This window comes from Periplaneta americana, chromosome 13 (genome assembly GCF_040183065.1).
Source record: "Periplaneta americana isolate PAMFEO1 chromosome 13, P.americana_PAMFEO1_priV1, whole genome shotgun sequence".
In the NCBI taxonomy this organism is placed as follows: Eukaryota; Metazoa; Arthropoda; class Insecta; order Blattodea; family Blattidae; genus Periplaneta; species Periplaneta americana.
In genome coordinates this window covers 51,970,338-51,990,153 of record NC_091129.1, presented here as the reverse complement: position 1 = coordinate 51,990,153, position 19,816 = coordinate 51,970,338, and the positions used below count along the sequence as shown (strand labels likewise).

At 37.3% G+C, this 19,816-nt stretch overlaps 1 protein-coding gene across 3 annotated transcripts in view; it reads left to right on the top strand.

Annotated features, from left to right (window-relative positions):
- LOC138711897 (solute carrier family 2, facilitated glucose transporter member 8-like) overlaps positions 1-19,816 on the top strand; it is a 140,329-nt gene that overhangs the window by 95,426 nt on the left and 25,087 nt on the right. For all 3 annotated transcript variants that reach the window (XM_069843179.1, XM_069843178.1, XM_069843177.1), the window contains one exon: positions 14,666-15,704. In XM_069843179.1, the coding sequence (XP_069699280.1) occupies positions 14,666-15,704 (1,039 nt within the window). The remainder of the gene's footprint in view (positions 1-14,665; positions 15,705-19,816) is intronic.

The window sequence follows — 19,816 nt, the reverse complement described above, 5'->3', positions numbered from 1 at the left end:
AAAGACCTACCCTTGGGCAGAACTCTGAATGAATGAATGAATGAATGAATGAATGAATGAATGAGAGTAAAAATAAAGAAGCAGGTGAAGGCTCGAACAAGAAGGTGGAGTAAAGTATGTAGGGTTAAGTGTGCAAGTAATTACTTTATTATTATTATTATTATTATTATTATTATTATTATTATTATTATTATTATTATTATTATTATTGTTATTATGATTATTATTATTACAATTATTATTAATATCATTATTATTAGTAGTATTGTTATTATTATTATTATTATTATTATTATTATTATTATTATTATTATTATTATTATTAGTAGTAGTAGTAGTAGTAGTAGTAGTAGTAGTAGTAGTAGTAATGCCGCTGCTATTATAAATACTACTATTCCATATTTATGACATAAGTTGATTAAGATACAAGTAATATAATGAAATTATTATTACTATAAAAAGTAAAGATAAAGAAGCAGTGCGCTCCCAGATTGCAGTAAAACAGTACCGGGGCTGTACCCTGGCGCTCCGTGTCACGAATACATGCCTGAGTAATTTGTAGAATCGTCCTTTAGCACAAATTTGTTGCTAGCAAGACCCCAGACTCAGTACACAAATCCTTCGATTTCGTCTGCAACTCATTTACAAAAGCCCGTTATTATCACGTTAATCATCAGCCAACTTTCCAAATTTATGACAATTTTATTATAACTAACTTACATTTAGGTACAAGCATAATGATTCAATTACATGCCACTGCACGTTGAGATATTAATATCAGACCTGTATCTGGGAAGTAATGAGCAGAGCTTCTTTACCAAAGAAAATTATGGTCAGTATAGAGAAGAAGGACGTTTTGAACCTCGTGATATATATTGAAATACCAGCATAGACAGATATTAATGGAGATGCATATTAAATTGAGTGTCTGATTTAAAAGACAGAATGTCTATACGAACGTGTTTTTAGAAAATTCATAACAATATTCCTTATTTTGCACTATGAATATTTTATTTGGTTTTCACTGTTACTTGGAGACTCAATATTTTAGACACAAATTTTCGCATGGGTACTTCAGGAAAGAAATATGTACCGGTAATATATTTAAGGTTACTTAAAATAATATATAGATATGTTTTATATAAGTGATTAAATTATTATCATTGTTATATAAATAGAATTTGTTTCCAAAAATTTTAATAGTGTAGTGTATATATATATATATATATATATATATATATATATATATATATATATATTTCTTGTACGTAATTTGTTCAAGCTGTTATGTAGAGACGAAACATTTATAACATATAAATTAGATTATAGTACTATAACTTAAATACAAACGAAAAATAAAATACGAGCATAAAAGTGATTTAGGCATAAGGAAAAAAACTTAGGGGAAACCCGGGCAAAGCGGATAAGCTAAGAATAAACAATGCCACAGGCTATACTTTGGTGCTCCCGAACTAAAAACTTCATGACAATGGCTGTGACAGATGTTGTCCACATATGCATGTTAACAAATTGCTGGGCTACACTAGTAGCTGGCAGGTAGCGCTCTCTAAGAACTGTCTTCATTTGGATTTTTAGCTCTTGGACGACCCGAACCTGGTCTTCTGGTATATTCTAGGGTCTCTCTATACCGTTTTATGGCATCATGGGTTGTGCTTCTAGCCATATTCATAACATTTGCAATGTAACGTACACTGCGTCCATCATCGTAAAGGGCTACAGCTCGAGCCACATCTATAGGTCCCATCTTGTTTTAAGACAAATGTTACAACCCCACTTAAACTCAGAAAATGTAGAAATAAAGAAATAACGAATGATAACGATAATGAAGCACAAAATGGTTGAGCAAAATTGTTATAGCTGAGACTCCGAAAGCAAAATTGGAATATTTGGTTGTAATGGCTTGTTTATAAAACAAAAAACAATCAACAATGTATACACGTCTCCATAACAACAGATGGCTACCATAATATTGTATGAGAAGATAATGTTTTGCAAAATACCAGCAAATATTAAAGTGTCCGGTTTTTTTTTGTCCCTGAGTGTATTTCCATGCAGATATTCTGCGTCATCATACGATGGAAGTGTAATGGAACAGAGAAAAATTCTCTCCGGCACCGGGATTTGAACCCGGGTTTTCAGCACGTAGAGCTTTAATATTTGCTGGTATTTTGCAAAACATTATCTTCTCACACAATATTATGGTAGCCATCTGTTGTTATGGCAAAGTGAATATCCCTATACCATTTAAACATTTCTATTTAAGTTTCATTCACTGATAATAAAATGTAATCAACATATAAGCACGATGTTAATGAGTCATATTAGACAATAAGAAATGTTATTACAGTCCTTTACAGTACGTTAGATTAGTACAAAATACAAATTTGAACAAGTCGACGTTTCACTGGCACTGAAGACTTGGATTTCTTTTGCTTTTGCTCCTGCCCATAAGTTACATCTCTTTCAACGTTTTTAATCGGTATAAATGTAAAAATTTCAGAGCGCTGACATTTTTTTTGTTTACCTCGTATCTTTCGAGCATCCTCTTTTGGCACTGGTCTAAATCAAAAGAAGTGACTTGGGTTATCCTGCTGACGATATTGAGGATTTTGGTGTAACCGGAACTGAAAATCTGAGTGTAATTGATGTATTGAATATTTCTTCAATCTCTGAAGGTGCCGACATCACAGAGGTGAGCATTAACTGTTTCTTCAGCCGCTGAAGAAGTTGGCACCACAGAATTTGTTACATCTTAGCCAACAGTCGTTTCGCTGATTTCTGTCTCAAGTGGACGATCTGTAAGTTGATCTGGAGCAAACTCTTCATCAACAAACATATTATGGTTGTATGGCCAGATAGCAGAACCACTGATTAGAAAATTTTATTTCTTCAAGTGACTTCTTCACGGCTTCTTGAGACCATTTGGCTTGTTCCGTCTTCCGTTTGAAAAAATTAAACAATCTAAAAACATTGTACGACCTTTTCAAGTAAAAATTAAGATCAGTGTTGCTAATTTTAATTTAATTAGTGTGACTTAATGCCTCCACTATGTAAAACGATCTAACACGCTTTATTACAATAGACAAATACATATAAAAGTACAGTTAACACTTATGTAGTCAAATAAAGGTGGCAGGGCAAAGCGGATAAGTTATCCACTTTGCCCTATTCACTTAGCCCAAAGACGCCATTTCGCTTTTCATTTAAGTTTATACAAACATAAACGTCAATAATCTTCTTCGTAAGTACAGCACTTTAGAAGTAATCCTATCGCCTATATATTAATATCACATAACAAAGAGTTTCTGCAGCGTTGTATGTTGTACTTACGTTTATCGTAACTTGAAATATTTTAAGAAAACAGTCAATTTTCTTCAGACGCATTCTGACTCCTTCTCTCACTCGCTAGAATGACGACAAGTTACTTCCGGCAGCAAAATCTGGTTGGGATTCTTCCCCAACATAGCAGAAAGCGCCACCCGTTGGCGTTTGGAAGAAATAGGCATTATTCTCTTTGCCGGGGTTATTCGTTTTGCCCGGGTCTCCCCTAAGATTTAAATATTAACAAATATGTCATCTTTTTATGTCTTGACGTTTAGCGACTTCTGAAAAAAAAAAAAAACAGTAAATTTCGTATTCTCACTTTTCCACTTAAATATCTCAATTTTAAAATATTCATTACGCAATAGGTTTAGTACTTTATTAAAAAATATGACAGTGAAAGAATAAATATTTCCATGGAGTTAATATCCAGGTATCGATCAAATTCCAGCAGAATTAATACAAGAGGGTGGAAACGCATTATCTAGCGAAATTTATAAGTTTGTCGGCCTGCTTGCTGTTTGGGAAAAAGGAGTCCATATTTGTACCTATCAATCTAAGAAGCGAGACAAGACTAACTGTAGTAACTTTCGAGAAAAGTCGTTTTTGTTGACGTCGTACAAAATTTTGTCAAATATTCTTTTGAGGAGATTAACTCCATATTTTAGATGAAATTATTGGGGATTATCAATGTGGTGTTAGGGGTAATAGATCGACTATTGATCATATGTTTCGTATTCGACATATATTGGAAAAAAAATGGAAGTATAAGGGTACAGCACATCAGTTATTCATAGATTTCATAAAGACATATGACTAGGTTAAGAGAGAAGTTTTATGTAAAATTCTTATTGAATTTGGTATTCCCAAAGAAACTAGTTCGATTAATTAAAATGTGTCTGAGTGGAACGTACGGTAGAGTCAGTATAGGTCAGTTTCTGTAGAATACTTTTTTCAATTCACTGCGGGCTAAAGCAAGGAGGTGCACTATCACCTTTACTTTTCAAATTTGCTCCAGAGCAGTGGTTCTGAAACTGGGATCCGCGAGATTATTATGCGTAATGGCGGCTGACAGGATTTCTTCTTGATTCTATAAAGAAATTAAAAACGCAAATTGACTGACAGCGCTCGACAAGTAATGACAAATAGCGGCCAAATAGTCAGTCAGTCACAGCCTTCTCGATCGTATAAGTTGCGTCAGTAGTGCATAGAGCGTATTCCAAATCTCAGCGGTGAGCAATCCGTTGGCATCACGGTGTTCCGAATTTCAATCGGTGTCGCACCGGTGCCCTCCATCAGCCGCCATCAGTGAATCTGATTGGTTCTTGTATAAGGCGGGAATTAGCAGACGAATGGCATCGTGCACTGTTGTGTCATGGCGGTGCGTTCTGTTTTGATTCTGGTGTAATGTTTGTAATGAGCACAATGTAAAAACATTATGTTAATGGCTTATGGGCGATCATTTCAACGGACTAGTTATTACTACTGGTTCAAGAAATGAATTGTTTATGCTCTCTTTTGTTTGAACGAGATGACAGTATGGAAATTTCGCAAAATCTTGCTAGCGTAGCACAGACAACAACTTGTACAGCCGCCATGATAGCCATCGAACCTTCCAGCAGTTTTGTTCATATTTCGCTGCAGCGTGACGTCATTGTTGTCCACTGGTCCTGTGAGATTCGGAATACGCTGATACATCGCATTCAGTGATAGTACGTGTTGTTAGCGACATTTTGTCATGGATAATTGGTTAAAAACTGGCAGTGTCAAGAGAAAACTAGATCAGGAATCGAAGAAGTTCAAGACAACAGTAACAGTCCTGGAACATCTGTTGAAAAAAAAAATACAAATTCGGAAATTCGTAATGCCCAGCGTGTGATGTGTTTTAAGACATTTAGTAACAGTTCTTTAGCTCCAACTAAGCTTCTAGGACAACTGTAAAACAAATCATAGTGATTATATAGACAAACCAATAGAATATTTTAAACGAAAACTGAACGAGTTAAACAGAAGTAAGACAAGTTTATCGCCTGTAGCTGGTGCCAGCAACAATGAAAAAGCATTCCAAGCGTAACTTCAAGTTCGTTACAGTGTGGCTAAAACTGGAAAGGCACATACAATTGCCGAGACTCTAACAAAATCATGCATAATGGATGTAGTTGAAAATTAAAAATTGTTATACAGTCAATTCCACTTTCTAATGATACAGTTGTTAGGTGAATTCATGAAATGAGTGCACAAATTGAAAATGAAGTTATTACCCGTATAAAATGTAGCTAGTGTTACACACTTCAACTTGGCGAACCCTCTGTCGTTGCTGGACTTGCGGTACTTCCTATTGTCGTCAGTTACATAAATGTTATCTATATATTATTTTAATGTACCGAAGTATATATGATACACTCTGGGACAAAAAAAAACCGGACACTTCTATATTTGCTTGTATTTTGTTGCCAATTATTTCAAAATGAAACAAAACCCATTTAAACAAAATAATGTTCCATTTAGCACCTTATACGACAACATTTGAAAAAAAAAAATCTCTGATGAGAAAATTTACAAAAAATTACAAAGGGCGTATAACTATGGCATCGTTTGGTCTAACTATTTTTTCATTTTATGGTGCCTTAAACATTAAAAACTCTTTTTAATAACGGGTATTACCCCCTCTGGCTTGAATAACTGCATCCATACGTCTTGGTATGCTCTCAATTTGGTTAGCAATATCTTCTTGAGGAATAAGTTCCCATTCTTCGCCAAGTGCTCGCCTCAACTCTTGTAACGATTCTGGTCTCGGTCGTCTATTCTTAACACGCCGTCCCAGCATGTCCCACACGTGTTCAATTGGGTTCATGTCTGGACTCCTTGCTGGCCATGGAAGAACATGGATTCCCACTTCTTGGAGATAATCTCCGACCGCATGGGCAATATGCGGCCGTGCATTATCATGCATTAAAACAAAATTATCGCCTACAAATTGGCCAAATGGCACAACATGATCAGCCAAACATTCATTTATATACATATCAGCTGTTAGTCTTCCATTTTCAACAAAAACCAACTCTGTACGAGCATCCGTACACACTCCTGCCCAAACCATTACTCCACCACCTCCATACGGCACATTTTCGGAAATGCAACACTGTGAAAATCGTTCTCCCCTCCTTCTCCAAACTCTTTCACGTCCATCAGGTGAGCACAGATTGAAACGGGACTCATCGGTGAAGAGAACATAGCTCCACTGTCCATTTCTCCAATCCCTGTGATCATTTGCAAAACGCAGTCGTTCAACTCGTTGCATCCTGAGAAGTCTGGGACCAGTTGCAGGTCTACTTGATATCAGTCCACTTGCTTTCATCCTCCTTCTAACTGTTTTGGCCGAAATTGGGCGTCCATGCATGTTAACAAATTGCTGGGCTACACTAGTAGCTGGCAGGTAGCGCTCTCTAAGAACTCTCAACACCATATATCTGTCTTCATTTGGATTTTTAGCTCTTGGACGACCCGAACCTGGTCTTCTGGTATATTCTAGGGTCTCTCTATACCGTTTTATGGCATCATGGGTTGTGCTTCTAGCCATATTCATAACATTTGCAATGTAACGTACACTGCGTCCATCATCGTAAAGGGCTACAGCTCGAGCCACATCTTTAGGTCCCATCTTGTTTTAAGACAAATGTTACAACCCCACTTAAACTCAGAAAATGTAGAAATAAAGAAATAACGAATGATAACGATAATGAAGCACAAAATGGTTGAGACAAAATTGTTATAGCTGAGACTCCGAATGCAAAATTGGAATATTTGGTTGTAATGGCTTGTTTATAAAACAAAAAACAATCAACAATGTATACACGTCTCCATAACAACAGATGGCTACCATAATATTGTATGAGAAGATAATGTTTTGCAAAATACCAGCAAATATTAAAGTGTCCGGTTTTTTTTTGTCCCTGAGTGTATTTCCATGCAGATATTCTGCGTCATCATACGATGGAAGTGTAATGGAACAGAGAAAAATTCTCTCCGGCACCGGGATTTGAACCCGGGTTTTCAGCACGTAGAGCTGAAAACCCGGGTTCAAATCCCGGTGCCGGAGAGAACTTTTCTCTGTTCCATTACTCTCTCATCGTATAAATGTTATCATTTCAGTCGAAGATGCAATGTTGTTTTGCAAGTTCCTCGAGGTCGGACAATTGGGGACGATATATTTAAATTGGTTGATTTCTATCGCAAAGAAAACGGACTGCCTTGTGATGAATGCATTAATATCTGCACCGATGGTGCAATGTCGTTTACTGGGAAACATCGTGGATTAATTACGCGTGTTAAAAGTGTTGTGTCCAAAATTGGGAGTAGCCACTGAATGACACAGACAAGCATTAGCAATGAATCACACGACACCGAATTTTCTTAGTGCGCTTAATGAAGCAGTCAAGATAGTGAATTTTATAAAATCAAGACCTCTGAATTTTCGAGTTTTCGCTGTTCTCTATGAAGAAATGGGAAGCTAATTTAAGGCTCTGTTTTTTTTACTTGGTTATTTAACGACGCTGTATCAACTAAGGGGTTATTTAGCGCCGATGGGACTAGTGATAACGAGATGATATTTGGCGAGATGAGGCCGAGGATTAGCCATAGATTACGGTTGGGAAAAATGTCGGAAAAAAATCCCAACCAGGTAATCATTCCAAGCGGGAATCGAACCCGCGCCCGAACGCAACTTCGGATCGGCAGGCAAGCGCCTTAACCGACTGAGCTACGCCGTGGCTAAGACTTTGTTACTTCACACTGAAGTAAGGTGGTTGTCCCGAGGCAAAGTTTTGGTTCGACTTTTCACTCTTCGCATTGAAGTTATGGTGTTTCTCTCCGACTTTGCATTTGATCTACCATCAAGACTATGTGAACCCGAGTGGTTAAAACGTTTTTCATATCTCGTTGACATATTTTCAACTATTAACATGGCAGTTGACAGGAATCTGAAGGATATTTTCAGTCCATCGATATTCTTTTAATTTTGGGCCAAGCTTAGAGATGAATATCTAGAAATTACAATTGTTAGAAAACTGTTATTCTTGGAAGCCCTCTCTTCTCTAATGACCAACAATTCAACAAAAATCCTCTTATTAACAACTCTAATAAGAGGTATATCCTACAACATACCTTCCTAAGGCAGCATTCTCAAAATACAGTCTCACCAAGACCAAGCAAAGAAGTATACTCAATCCTGAAGCAGACTTGCGGATCTAGCTGTCCAACATCATACCTGACTTCAAGAAACTCATGTGAGAAGACAGACACATCCATCGCATTAACAACCTTCTTTTTAAATACTGAACTTTTATTATATAGTGTTATTATTTTGAATAACAAACATTCCAATATTTCTAGCGTGTGCTTCTATTGATTTTTTTCTTAATAATTTCTAATTTAAAACGTGTACCAATATTGCAAAATTAAAATTAAAAAGTTATGGATTACTTACTTACTTACTACTTACTTACTTACTGGCTTTTAAGGAACCCGGAGGTTCATTGCCGCCCTCACATAAGCCCGCCATTGGTCCTTATCCTGAGCAAGATTAATCCAATCTCTACTATCATATTCCACCTCCCTCAAATCCATTTTAATAAAAAGTTATGGATTAAATGCGGTTATGTTGCAGTACATTTTGAAATACCATAATTATATTACTAGTAGAAAATATGCAATAAATGAAGTAGGGGAGAGTCGGGTAAGTTGGCGACCTTAAGCTTTCTTGTTTTTTTTTTTTGCTTGCTTTTAATTTATCCCTAAGCGTTGTATTTATTATAGTATCATTACTTGATTTATTGTTTTTAGAAATGTATTTTTAAAATTTCTTAAATCTAAAAAATTTTCAGTTTTACCTCCTTTTCTCCATGCTTGTCTCTTTCATCAACTTACCCCCCCCCCATGCGGGTAAGCTTGCTTCAAATTGCGGGTAAGATGACGAAATACTTACTTACTTACTTACAAATGGCTTTTAAGGAACCCGAAGGTTCATTGCCGCCCTCACATAAGCCCGCCAGCGGTCCCTATCCTGTGCAAGATTAATCCAGTCTCTATCATCATACCCCACCTCCCTCAAATCCATTTTAATATTATTCTCCCATCTACGTCTCGGCCTCCCTAAAGGTATTTTTCCCTCCGGTCTCCTAACTAACACTCTATATGCATTTCTGGATTCGCCCATACGTGCTACATGCCCTGTCCATCTCAAACGTCTGGATTTAATGTTCCTAATTATGTCAGGTGAAGAATACAATGCGTGCAGTTCTGTGTTGTGTAACTTTCTCCATTCCCCTGTAACTTCATCCCGCTTAGCCCCAAATATTTTCCTAAGCACCTTATTCTCAAACACCCTTAATCTCTGTTCCTCTCTCAAAGTGAGAGTCCAAGTTTCACAACCATACAGAACAACCTGTAATATAACTGTTTTATAAATTCTAACTTTCAGATTTTTGAACAGCAGACTGGATGATAAGAGCTTCTCAACCGAATAATAACACGCGTTTCCCATATTTATTCTGCGTTTAATTTCCTCCCAAGTGTCATTTATATTTGTTACTGTTGCTCCAAGATATTTGAATTTTTCCACCTCTTCGAAGGATAAATCTCCAATTTTTATATTTCCATTTCGTACAATATTCTGGTCACGAGACATAATCATATACTTTGTCTTTTCGGGATTTACTTCCAAACCGATCGCTCTACTTGCTTCAAGTAAAATTTCCGTGTTTTCCCTAATCGTTTGTGTATTTTCTCCTAACATATTCACGTCATCCGCATAGACAAGAAGCTGATGTAACCCGTTCAATTCCAAACCCTGCCTGTTATCCTGAACTTTCCTAATGGCATATTCTAGAGCGAAGTTAAAAAGATGACGAAATAATATTTTTATTTAAGAATGAAATAAAATTTTATTGAAGCACACTTACTTATCACAAAATCACATAGATAATACTTATCCTTTGATGCCCTCTTATCCAAGCCTGCACATTGGTATGTGCCGCTATTGGCAAAGTAAGCATTAAGACTAAAATTCTGTCTTGCGAAACTCTTCACAAATGATGCACTCTCTTTCTGCTGCATAGTCGGAATCACTGCCTGCATATTCTATTTCAATCCAAGAGTTAGAAGTGAAGTCGGAACATTATTTAGTTCATTTTTTCCGATCTTCTGAGCTAAACGGTAGTTTACATTTAGCCCCTGGGTGCACCACCAAGATATGCTGGCTGCAATCTTACCATCGGGTAAATCAAAAAGGAAGGTATAAACTGTCACATTTAACACAACAAGCAACGCTAACATTCGTTCCTCTCTCAGCAGAGGACATTTTTATAACTCTTCTATTGCCAGTAGGGCTCAGTACTGGCGGTGTCTTTGTGGAAACAGTCGAACATCTCGTCTAATCAACATTGTGTATCTGATGGGATTCAAATTTATATTTGGGTCGCATTTCTCTATATAAATTGAAAAATTCATCTTCATTCACTTTATTAAATGCAGCCAGTCGACGTATCTTCTGGTTTGCGAAAAGAAAACTTGAATCCTTTCATGAAATCCTGAATAAAATCTTTCCCTATCTGTTCCTTCTCCTTGTTGAATCTGTATGATATCTTCTTCGATTCAGCATAGTCATATACAAGTCGAGCAAAATCGGACCACCTTAGACCGAAAACTCTTTTATCCACTTCTATAATATATTATAATTCTTGTAATTGGCCATCTTTAAATGTGTTCTTATATCTGCCTGATTTTTACAGTAGATCCTGAAACAATATCAAAGGTTACCACAAGAATGTTTAAATCACAAATTAATATAATTCAAGTATATATCGAAGCATACCCTACTTACATCTTCTGCATAATTTTTCACATAGCGACGTAAAGCAGCTTCAGGTACATTGAATTTCCTGGCGGCAGCATTGACAAGGGTTCCATTTCTTACTTTTTACATTGTTTCCTTTATTGATTTATTGCTCCATCTTTGCCGCCCTGTCTTCCGAACATACACTTGTTCTATGTTTATACCGTGCAATTCGAATTAGATTACGATATTAAAAATAAGAAAGGAACCAGGTATAGAAACTTAAAATTAGAGTGGCGGGTAAGATGATGAAATCGTCATTTTACCCCCTGCATCATTCGTCGTCTTAACCGAAGACTCAATTTTTTAGTTGTCATTAAATATATACGAGAGTTTATAAAATATTTTACATTAATCCTCATTAGGAAATCATTAAACGTATGTATTTAGAAGAAAATAAATTGAGTTAAGTAAAAAGTTCAATGATACTTACATGAAACTTATTTTATAACTCTGAAAAATAGTAGCGAACTGCGTTTCTGCTTGCAAGCTTCTGTTCTCATCAAAACCAGATGGTCAAACAGGTTCCGTTCGACAGCAATGCCTTCAGAGGCGCTGTAAGGAAGTAAAACCACGGAAAAAGTGGTACTGACTGTGAAAACGTCGCAAAAATTAAGTAATCGTCATCTTAACTTCCTCGTCAACTTACCCGATCCTCCCCTACTTCAGTTTTATTCTTAATTTATAGCATAAACTTACCGGTACTCTTAAAATACAACAATATTATAAAGTACTTAATTGAAGCTAAAAGTTTTAATTTACTTGTAGAAGGAAAGGGAATATGAGAAACATTTTAGGCTTCCGCAGTAGGTTTCATACACCCTGTATAGTTTTGTGTGATGAAATAGTTTGAGAACCACTGTTCTAGAGTATGCCATTAGGAAAGCCCAGGATAACAGAGAGGTTTGGAATTGAACGGGTTACATTAAGCTGCTTGTTTATGCTGATGACGTGAATAAGTTATGTTAGAAGAAAATCCACAAACTATTAGGGAAAACACGGGAATTTTACTTGAAGCAAGTAAAGAGATAGGTTTAGAAGTAAATCTTACCTATGTATCGTGACCAGAATATTGTACTAAATGGAAATATAAAAATTGGAAATAAATTTATCCTTTGAAGAGATGGAAAAATTCAAATGTCTTGGAGTAACAGTAACAAATATAAATGATACTCGGGACAAAATTAAACCCACAAAAAATATGCGAAATGCCTATTATTATTCGGTTGAGAAGCATTTGTCTTCCAGTCTGTTGTCAAAAAATCTAAAAGTTAGAATTTATTAAAAACAGTTATATTACCTGTTACTCTGGACTCTCACTTTGAGAGAGGAACAGAGGTTAAGAGTGTTTGAGAATAAGGTGTTTACGAAAATATTTGGGGCTAAGAGCGATGAAGTTACAGGAGAATGGAGAAAGTTACACAACGCAGAATTGCACGCATTGTATTCTTCACCTGACATAATTAGGAACATTAAATCCAGTCGTTTGAGATGGGCAGGGCATGTAGTAAGTATGGGCGAATCCAGAAATTCATATAGAGTGTTAGTTGGGAGGTCGGAGGAAAAAAGACCTTTGGGGAGGCGAGACGTAGATGGGAAGACAATATTAAAATGGAAATGAGGAAGGTGGGATTTGATCTTAGGGACTGGACTAATCTTGCTAAGGTTAGGGACCGATGGCAGGCTTATGTGAGGGCGGCAATGAACCTCCGGGTTCCTTAAACACCATAAGTAAGTAAGTAAGTAAGTAAGTAAGTAAGTAAGTAAGTAAGTAATTAAGTAATTAAGTAAGTAAATACGTAAGTAAACATGGGCTTAATACTTTTAGATCACATAAAAAACACATTTTCGAACAAATTTATTTGAGGCGTTTAGCTACTTTTGAAGGAACGCTCCTTATGTGCGAGAAAGTTATGAAAAGTTTAATGATTGAGCTATCTTTGATGACCTGAAATAAAGTCAGGAAAGCACAGGGCCACACAGATATTCATTTTCATAAAGATTATTGCCTCTGGAGAGGTTTGTGTGACGCGACATAGTTTGGGAGCACAATCGGCACGAAACTCATTCAAAAAGTATGCCTAGAATGAAGTTCTTAGGGATGCTCGTTGTCTGTTCGATGAGAAGGCCTACAAGTATCAATAGTAATTCGAATACTTCACATGCATAATATCACAATATCAACTAATTTTGTTTATGAACTATATTTATAATAGTAGTGTCTCCTATTAAAGAACTCGGAACATTATTCTGCGACCTGTGTCATAACCTCCGGTTTGTCACTTCCTGTATCTATAGAATACATGGTAATGCATATGGTTAGTTTTATATTGTAAATTTTATACAAGAATGTGACTTCTGTTTCTTACTTTAACCGCACACCCATCAACAGTGGGCATTCCACTCAACACAGCAACACAGTAGTCGTTATTGCACTCCACAGAACGACAATGATAATTCACGTGTATTATTGAAGAGAAATAACAATGTACTCCTAATTTCAAGTAATGTTCACAAAGCACTATGTACAGAACAAAACTGTCAGTTTTCAGTTCACAGTTCGTTCGCCTTGGCAAGTTCTTCTAGCTCACTTACTTAAGTTCACTGTACAGATACAGTTCACTGCACTTCGAACCCAAGACTTCCAGATACAGTTCACTTCACTTCGAACCCAAGACCTCCGGACGCGTTGCCTTCGCCTGGACGCTGCCACAGTTTCGGACTCACTCAAGTTCACTGCACCTTGAACTCAGATCCTCTGGATACGTCTCCGCTGACTGAAGACTAACTCGCTCTCTCGCAGCTGACTAACTGCCTGACTCTCGTCGCAACTCACGGTGTTATTTATTTACCACCATCGTCTAGAATGTTCTGCGTCGCGAAGCCTCTGGAACCCACAACAATCCGCTTCCTGACTTCCGCTCTCTCCGCCCCGCGACGGGACCGCAGCTCTTTCCCTTTGCTCCGCGCCGCGCCACAGCGTCTACCGAAGCCCGTGTTTCGCTTCACCGCGACCTCCTCCCTGACAGACGCTCGCGAAACTCCCCGACGCGACCAGAATACTCCAGACGGATGACACAATATACATATTAGCATATAGCTAGCATTACTACATAGTGTTGTATGTGATGTGTTTACTATAGCTACAGTATATGATTAGTTCGATTTTTGTGATGAAGTCGGAATCAGTATGCGGTACCGTATTTTAAATAATGGCTTAATCTTCATGATTTAGCCAATTAGCCTCACAGTAATCGACATGATTATTTGATGTTGTTGTTCCAGTCCACAAAGCTACGCAGTACTGTAGAATACGATGAAAAATTCCAATCTGACCGAGATCTAACGCGGACCACCTTCATAACAGGTTAAAGATCTGACCGCTCAGCCGCCGCATTAACTACAAAACAGTTTTGTGGTCTTTTGTTGCAGCCAGCATCGCATCTGTAACCACCCCTGTGGGCTGTCTGGTGGCGGGCCCGCTGCTCGACTTCCTTGGGCGCCGCTACACCCTGACGGCAGTGAACGCGCCCTTCCTCCTGGGCTGGCTGGTGCTGTGCCTCACACCCGACGCGTCCTATCTATGGCTGCTGTACATCGGCCGCGTGCTCACCGGACTGGGCACCGGCATGGTTGCCATCCCCGCCACCGTGTACATCGCCGAGATGTCCACGTGCCGCATGCGTCCTATGTTGCTGACTTGGCCCCCCATCGCAATCTCTGTTGGCATCTTGATTGTTTACTTGTTGGGCTGGCAGCTACAGAATTGGCGCCTCGTGGCGGGAGTCAGCATCGTGGCGCCAGTAATAACCTCAACCGTCGTATTCGTCTGCCTGCATGAGAGCCCTGTCTGGCTGCTCGGTAGTGGTCGCGACCAGGACGCTGAAAGCTCCTTCAGATGGGTGCGCGGCATCGCGCCGGACCAACAGTTGTCGGACACACTGCGCCAAGAGTTCGATGCCATACGCAGTACTGCGCTGCGCGGGGCGACCGGACTTACGAATAGAAAAACGAAACTCGCTGATGGTGTAGACATCCCAGTCGATCACCGCGCGGAATTGAACACCTCTCTTAAGAACTCCGAGCTCCCTGTAGGAGTGAACGACAGCACACCTAAGAACACTGAACACTCCACACAAGTGACCAACACTTTCCTTGTAGACTCACAACATCCCGCATGGGAAGACAGTCCTATGTCAGAGCATCCTGCAGGAGTGGACTGTGAGATCACGGACGACTCGTGCCATCACGGAAGACTCGCCATGTTCGCTCGCCCCGAGGTCTGGAAGCCCCTACTCATTCTGAACCTCTACTTCTTTTTTATGCAGATGTCCGGTGTTTACGTCGTCATCTTCTACGCTGTGGATATCATCCGCACGGTCGTGGACGATATCGATGCTTTCGAAGGTTCTGTGTACCTCGGCATACTGCAGCTGATCGCCAGCTTCGCTGGTAGCTACGCCCTTAATAGGTAATTAGTTATGATTTCCATATGTCATAAAATAGAGGTATGTCTTTTTTTTTTTTTTTTTGCTTATATATCCCAGTGTCCCGAAATAGGTCTTTGGAACATGTTTTGTCCCGTATTAAAATTAGTGACTGAGAGAACAAAACTGGGAATACCTATTTTTTAATTATGGCTTATTTAACGACGATCGCAACTGCAGAGGTGATATCAGCGTCGCCGGTGGACCGGAATTTTGTCCCGCAGGAGTTCTTTTATGTGCCAGTAAATCTACTGACATCAGCCTGTCGCATTAAAACACACTTAAATGCCATCAACCTCGGCCGAGATCGAACCCGCAACCTTGAGCGTAGAAGGCCAGCGCTATACATTCTACGCTACTCACGCCGACTACTGGGAATATCAACTGCTATTTTATTATAAATAGCAGTTTCAATCGCTGTTGATGACATTGGAATTCGTTACATTCGAAACCTGGGAGATGACACTGAATAAATACAATGTTCTTAAAACAGTTCATATTATGAAGCAAACTGCTACCAGATCAAACATTGTTGAGTCTCACTTTTTTGGTGAGATCAATATTTTTATTGTGAAAAATGTTGTGAATTCTAAAGTAGATAGTGAATCGAAGAAAATTCTTAAAAAATCAGAACATTTAAATGAAGTCTTGGTGGATCTGTTCAAAAGTGTTAAGAAAAGTTCCCAAATTAAGAAAAGTGTGAGAGTATTCCTGGTACAAACACACAAATGTTGGATGATTTTTCTCTCTCTTAAACTCACTGTGGACTGATGAGAAAAACAAGCTTCATATAGCGACAGTTGTGAAATTATTTTTCACTGCAAATTATGTTCATTTCATGACTTTATGCTTCAGAACTGTAACAAGAAATTAATTTTTCAGAAAAATATTTTATGACACTCTGATTTATAACAGTGTACACTCAGATGAACCTATTTTGTAAGAAATACATTTTCAATTTATTTTGTATAATTATTTTCTTTAAATAAGTTACTTTGTTTTCAATAACAGAGAAGCACATATTACTTTCATTTAAATGTATTGTTTAAATTTGTTCAAAGACAACATGGATAAACTAGCGGTAAAGCAGCCTTCATCAGCACAGTGCACCCTCGGGCTAGCGTTTCTTACCAGCAAACACACTAGTGCAGCGGTACCCAATCTTTTTCGACTAGCGAACCACTTCCACAACGATCTGAGTTGGGTGAACCACTGACTTCTAATATACATTCAGTAGACGTACATAACATTTAATTCCAAGCAAAAGGTTTAATAATCTTCAATTAACTTAACCCTTAACGGTTAAAACCTATAGTTACTCTAGTTATACCTTAAAAGTAACACAACGTGTAGGCCTAGTTGCAATAATTAATACAAGTTGTCATTGTAATTACCAGGGAACGGATTTATATGGACTAAAAATATATGAAATATGTAAATATATATGTAGTTATTTTTACCAAAATATGGAATTAAATATGGATTTTTACCAAAATATGGAATTAAATATGGACTTAAAATTATAAAAAAAATGACTATGTACGTTAAATATTGGTACATTTTAATCAAACTAAACAAAAAATATAATGGACGTACCTTATCTTCCAATGTAGTTTCAACAAAACACAATTTTTATTGTCTGTTACCATAACAATAGGTTACAAACATTTCTTTCAAGTGCTGAAAAGTGAATCTTCTTCTATTGTCTCTGAGGATAGATTTATACTGACTAAAAGAGCGTTCGACGTCACAAGAAGTAACTGGTACATAATTCAATTTCACAATGTCTGCTGGGGATAAGTCCAAGTTAATCTTCACTGTTGATTCACCACTCATCACAGCAACAACCTTTTGTAGTTCTTCATATCCAGGGTTTTTTGAAAGTACAGTGTCCACCTTAGCTCTTACTGCATCTGCAACTTTACCTCTACCACGATTCAGTTGTTCCACAGTACTATTTATAATTTCAAAACTTTCAGATAGTGAAAGGTGCCTATTTTGGAGACTTTTGAGCGTTTTTATGATGCATGAAAATGTATGCTGAATGTGAGCTAAGTCATTCTTCACACTTATGTCACAGGTAACTGTTTTCGCAGTATCAATTGAGACTGCATCTTCAGAGTCCAATGCAAGGAGAACATTGTTAATAGAGTCTATATGTTCGGCATAATATTCAACTGCTTCTAGCCATGTACCCCATCTAGTTAAAATTGGCTTTGGTGGCAATGGAATTTCAGGGTACATTTCTTTCAACACGTTAACTCTACTGGGAGCTTTGAGAAATACTTTTTTCACTGATGAAATCAACAAATCTACTTTAGGGAAATTGTCTCTGACCACTTCTGCCACACGATGAAATGCATGCGCCACACAAGTAAAATGAGTCAATTTAGGATATACAACAGATAATGCTTGTCCAGCTTTGACCATATAAGGGGCAGCATCGCTAATAAAGAATAACACATTATCGTACATAATACCCTTTGGCCACAGGATACCCATAGCTTCGTTGAACAGTTTAACTATAGTTTTGTTATTGCACTTTTCTAGAACATCACAATGTAAAAGAATTCGTTCAGAATATTGTTCACTTAACAAACCGATAACTACATTACCAACAAGTCTACCTTCTTTGTCGGGAGTCTCATCAATGGAAACCCAAATTGAACTATCTTTAATTTCATCTCTTATCTTCTGTATTGTCTCATCGTAGATGGATGGAGCATACGTCTTCCTAAGTGTTGACTCATCCGGGATTGTATGTTGAGTATATTTTTCAAGGAATTCCCTGAAGACCTTATTCTTTAGTTTGTAGAGAGGAATATCAGCAGAGATGAGAGAACGGCACAGGTCGATGTTAAACTCAGATCTTACATTCGATGTTGTTGGTTGTGTTAAAAACAATTGTCTCTGCTTGGAATTTAGTTGTTTGTTGGCCTGATGTTTACTAGTTGTAATGTGTTGTTGCACCAGGAACTTTTGTGTAGATGATACTGCACACTGACACAAATTACAAAATAATATTTTATTGTCAGTTGATAAACCATCTTCTTTAAATTCTGAAATGTAACTTGTTAGTTTTGATTTTAAATTGACTGAATGACGTACTTTTGGCATATTTACCGTCTTTATAGTATGATTTACAAAACTGAACCTATGTGTACTCTGACTGGCATTTAACTGTTGAGCTGCACAACTGAAGTCTGTTAAAAATTTTAAATGAAATTAATACAGTTTTGTAACTTACTTTCCCATTGTTGATAGGACTGCTAATTTTCAAATAACTCTGATGTTAAAGGGATTACTGAACATGTGTTTAAATCTCTATTGTTGAAATGTATTTTTAAAAGTTAATGGAATTTTGTTTTGTTTTATTGTTAAACCTAATATAATATGGACTGTTTTATATGAAATATGGAAAATATATGGAAATTAACGAAAATATGTACTAAACTCTAAAATATGGAAAAATATGGAAAATAAAAGTAGGATTTTTCAACCCTACACATTGTGAAACATAAAGATAATGCAAAATATAAATTATATTAGCTTTATAAGTAAATATGTATTTACATATAAATCCTTTCCCTGGTAATTACTCATCTTTTTCTTGGAATTCAGTGAGAACGTTGCGCCTGCTTTCCATGGCACAGAGCTTTGAAGTCAGGAACCACAGAAGTTAAATAAAGTCTCAAATGCCTTTCAGCACAAAGTTTAGTTCTGTATTTACTTTTTAAATTGGCATTTGAAGAAAACGACTTTTCACACAAATATGTGGATGAAAAGGGTAATTAAGCCGTTATGGCTTTATTCGCTAACACTGGAAACTTCTTTAAAATCAATCAAAAACTAATTAATGACAAAGGTTTATAACTTTTCTGCAACTGAAAATCAGTGGAAATTTCAAGAAGCTGCTCTTTTTCATCTACGCCTAACGTAGATTCTAAAATTGTTGACTCTTCAAAGGGATTGCGAATCCAAATTGTTATTATTGGACATAGCAGGGAAATATTCTGTGAAGGTTTTTCCAAGTGGGAGGGGTGTTTAGCTTCTAAATGGCGTTTAAGTAGAGAAGGTTTCAGAGTACTGTTAGCAA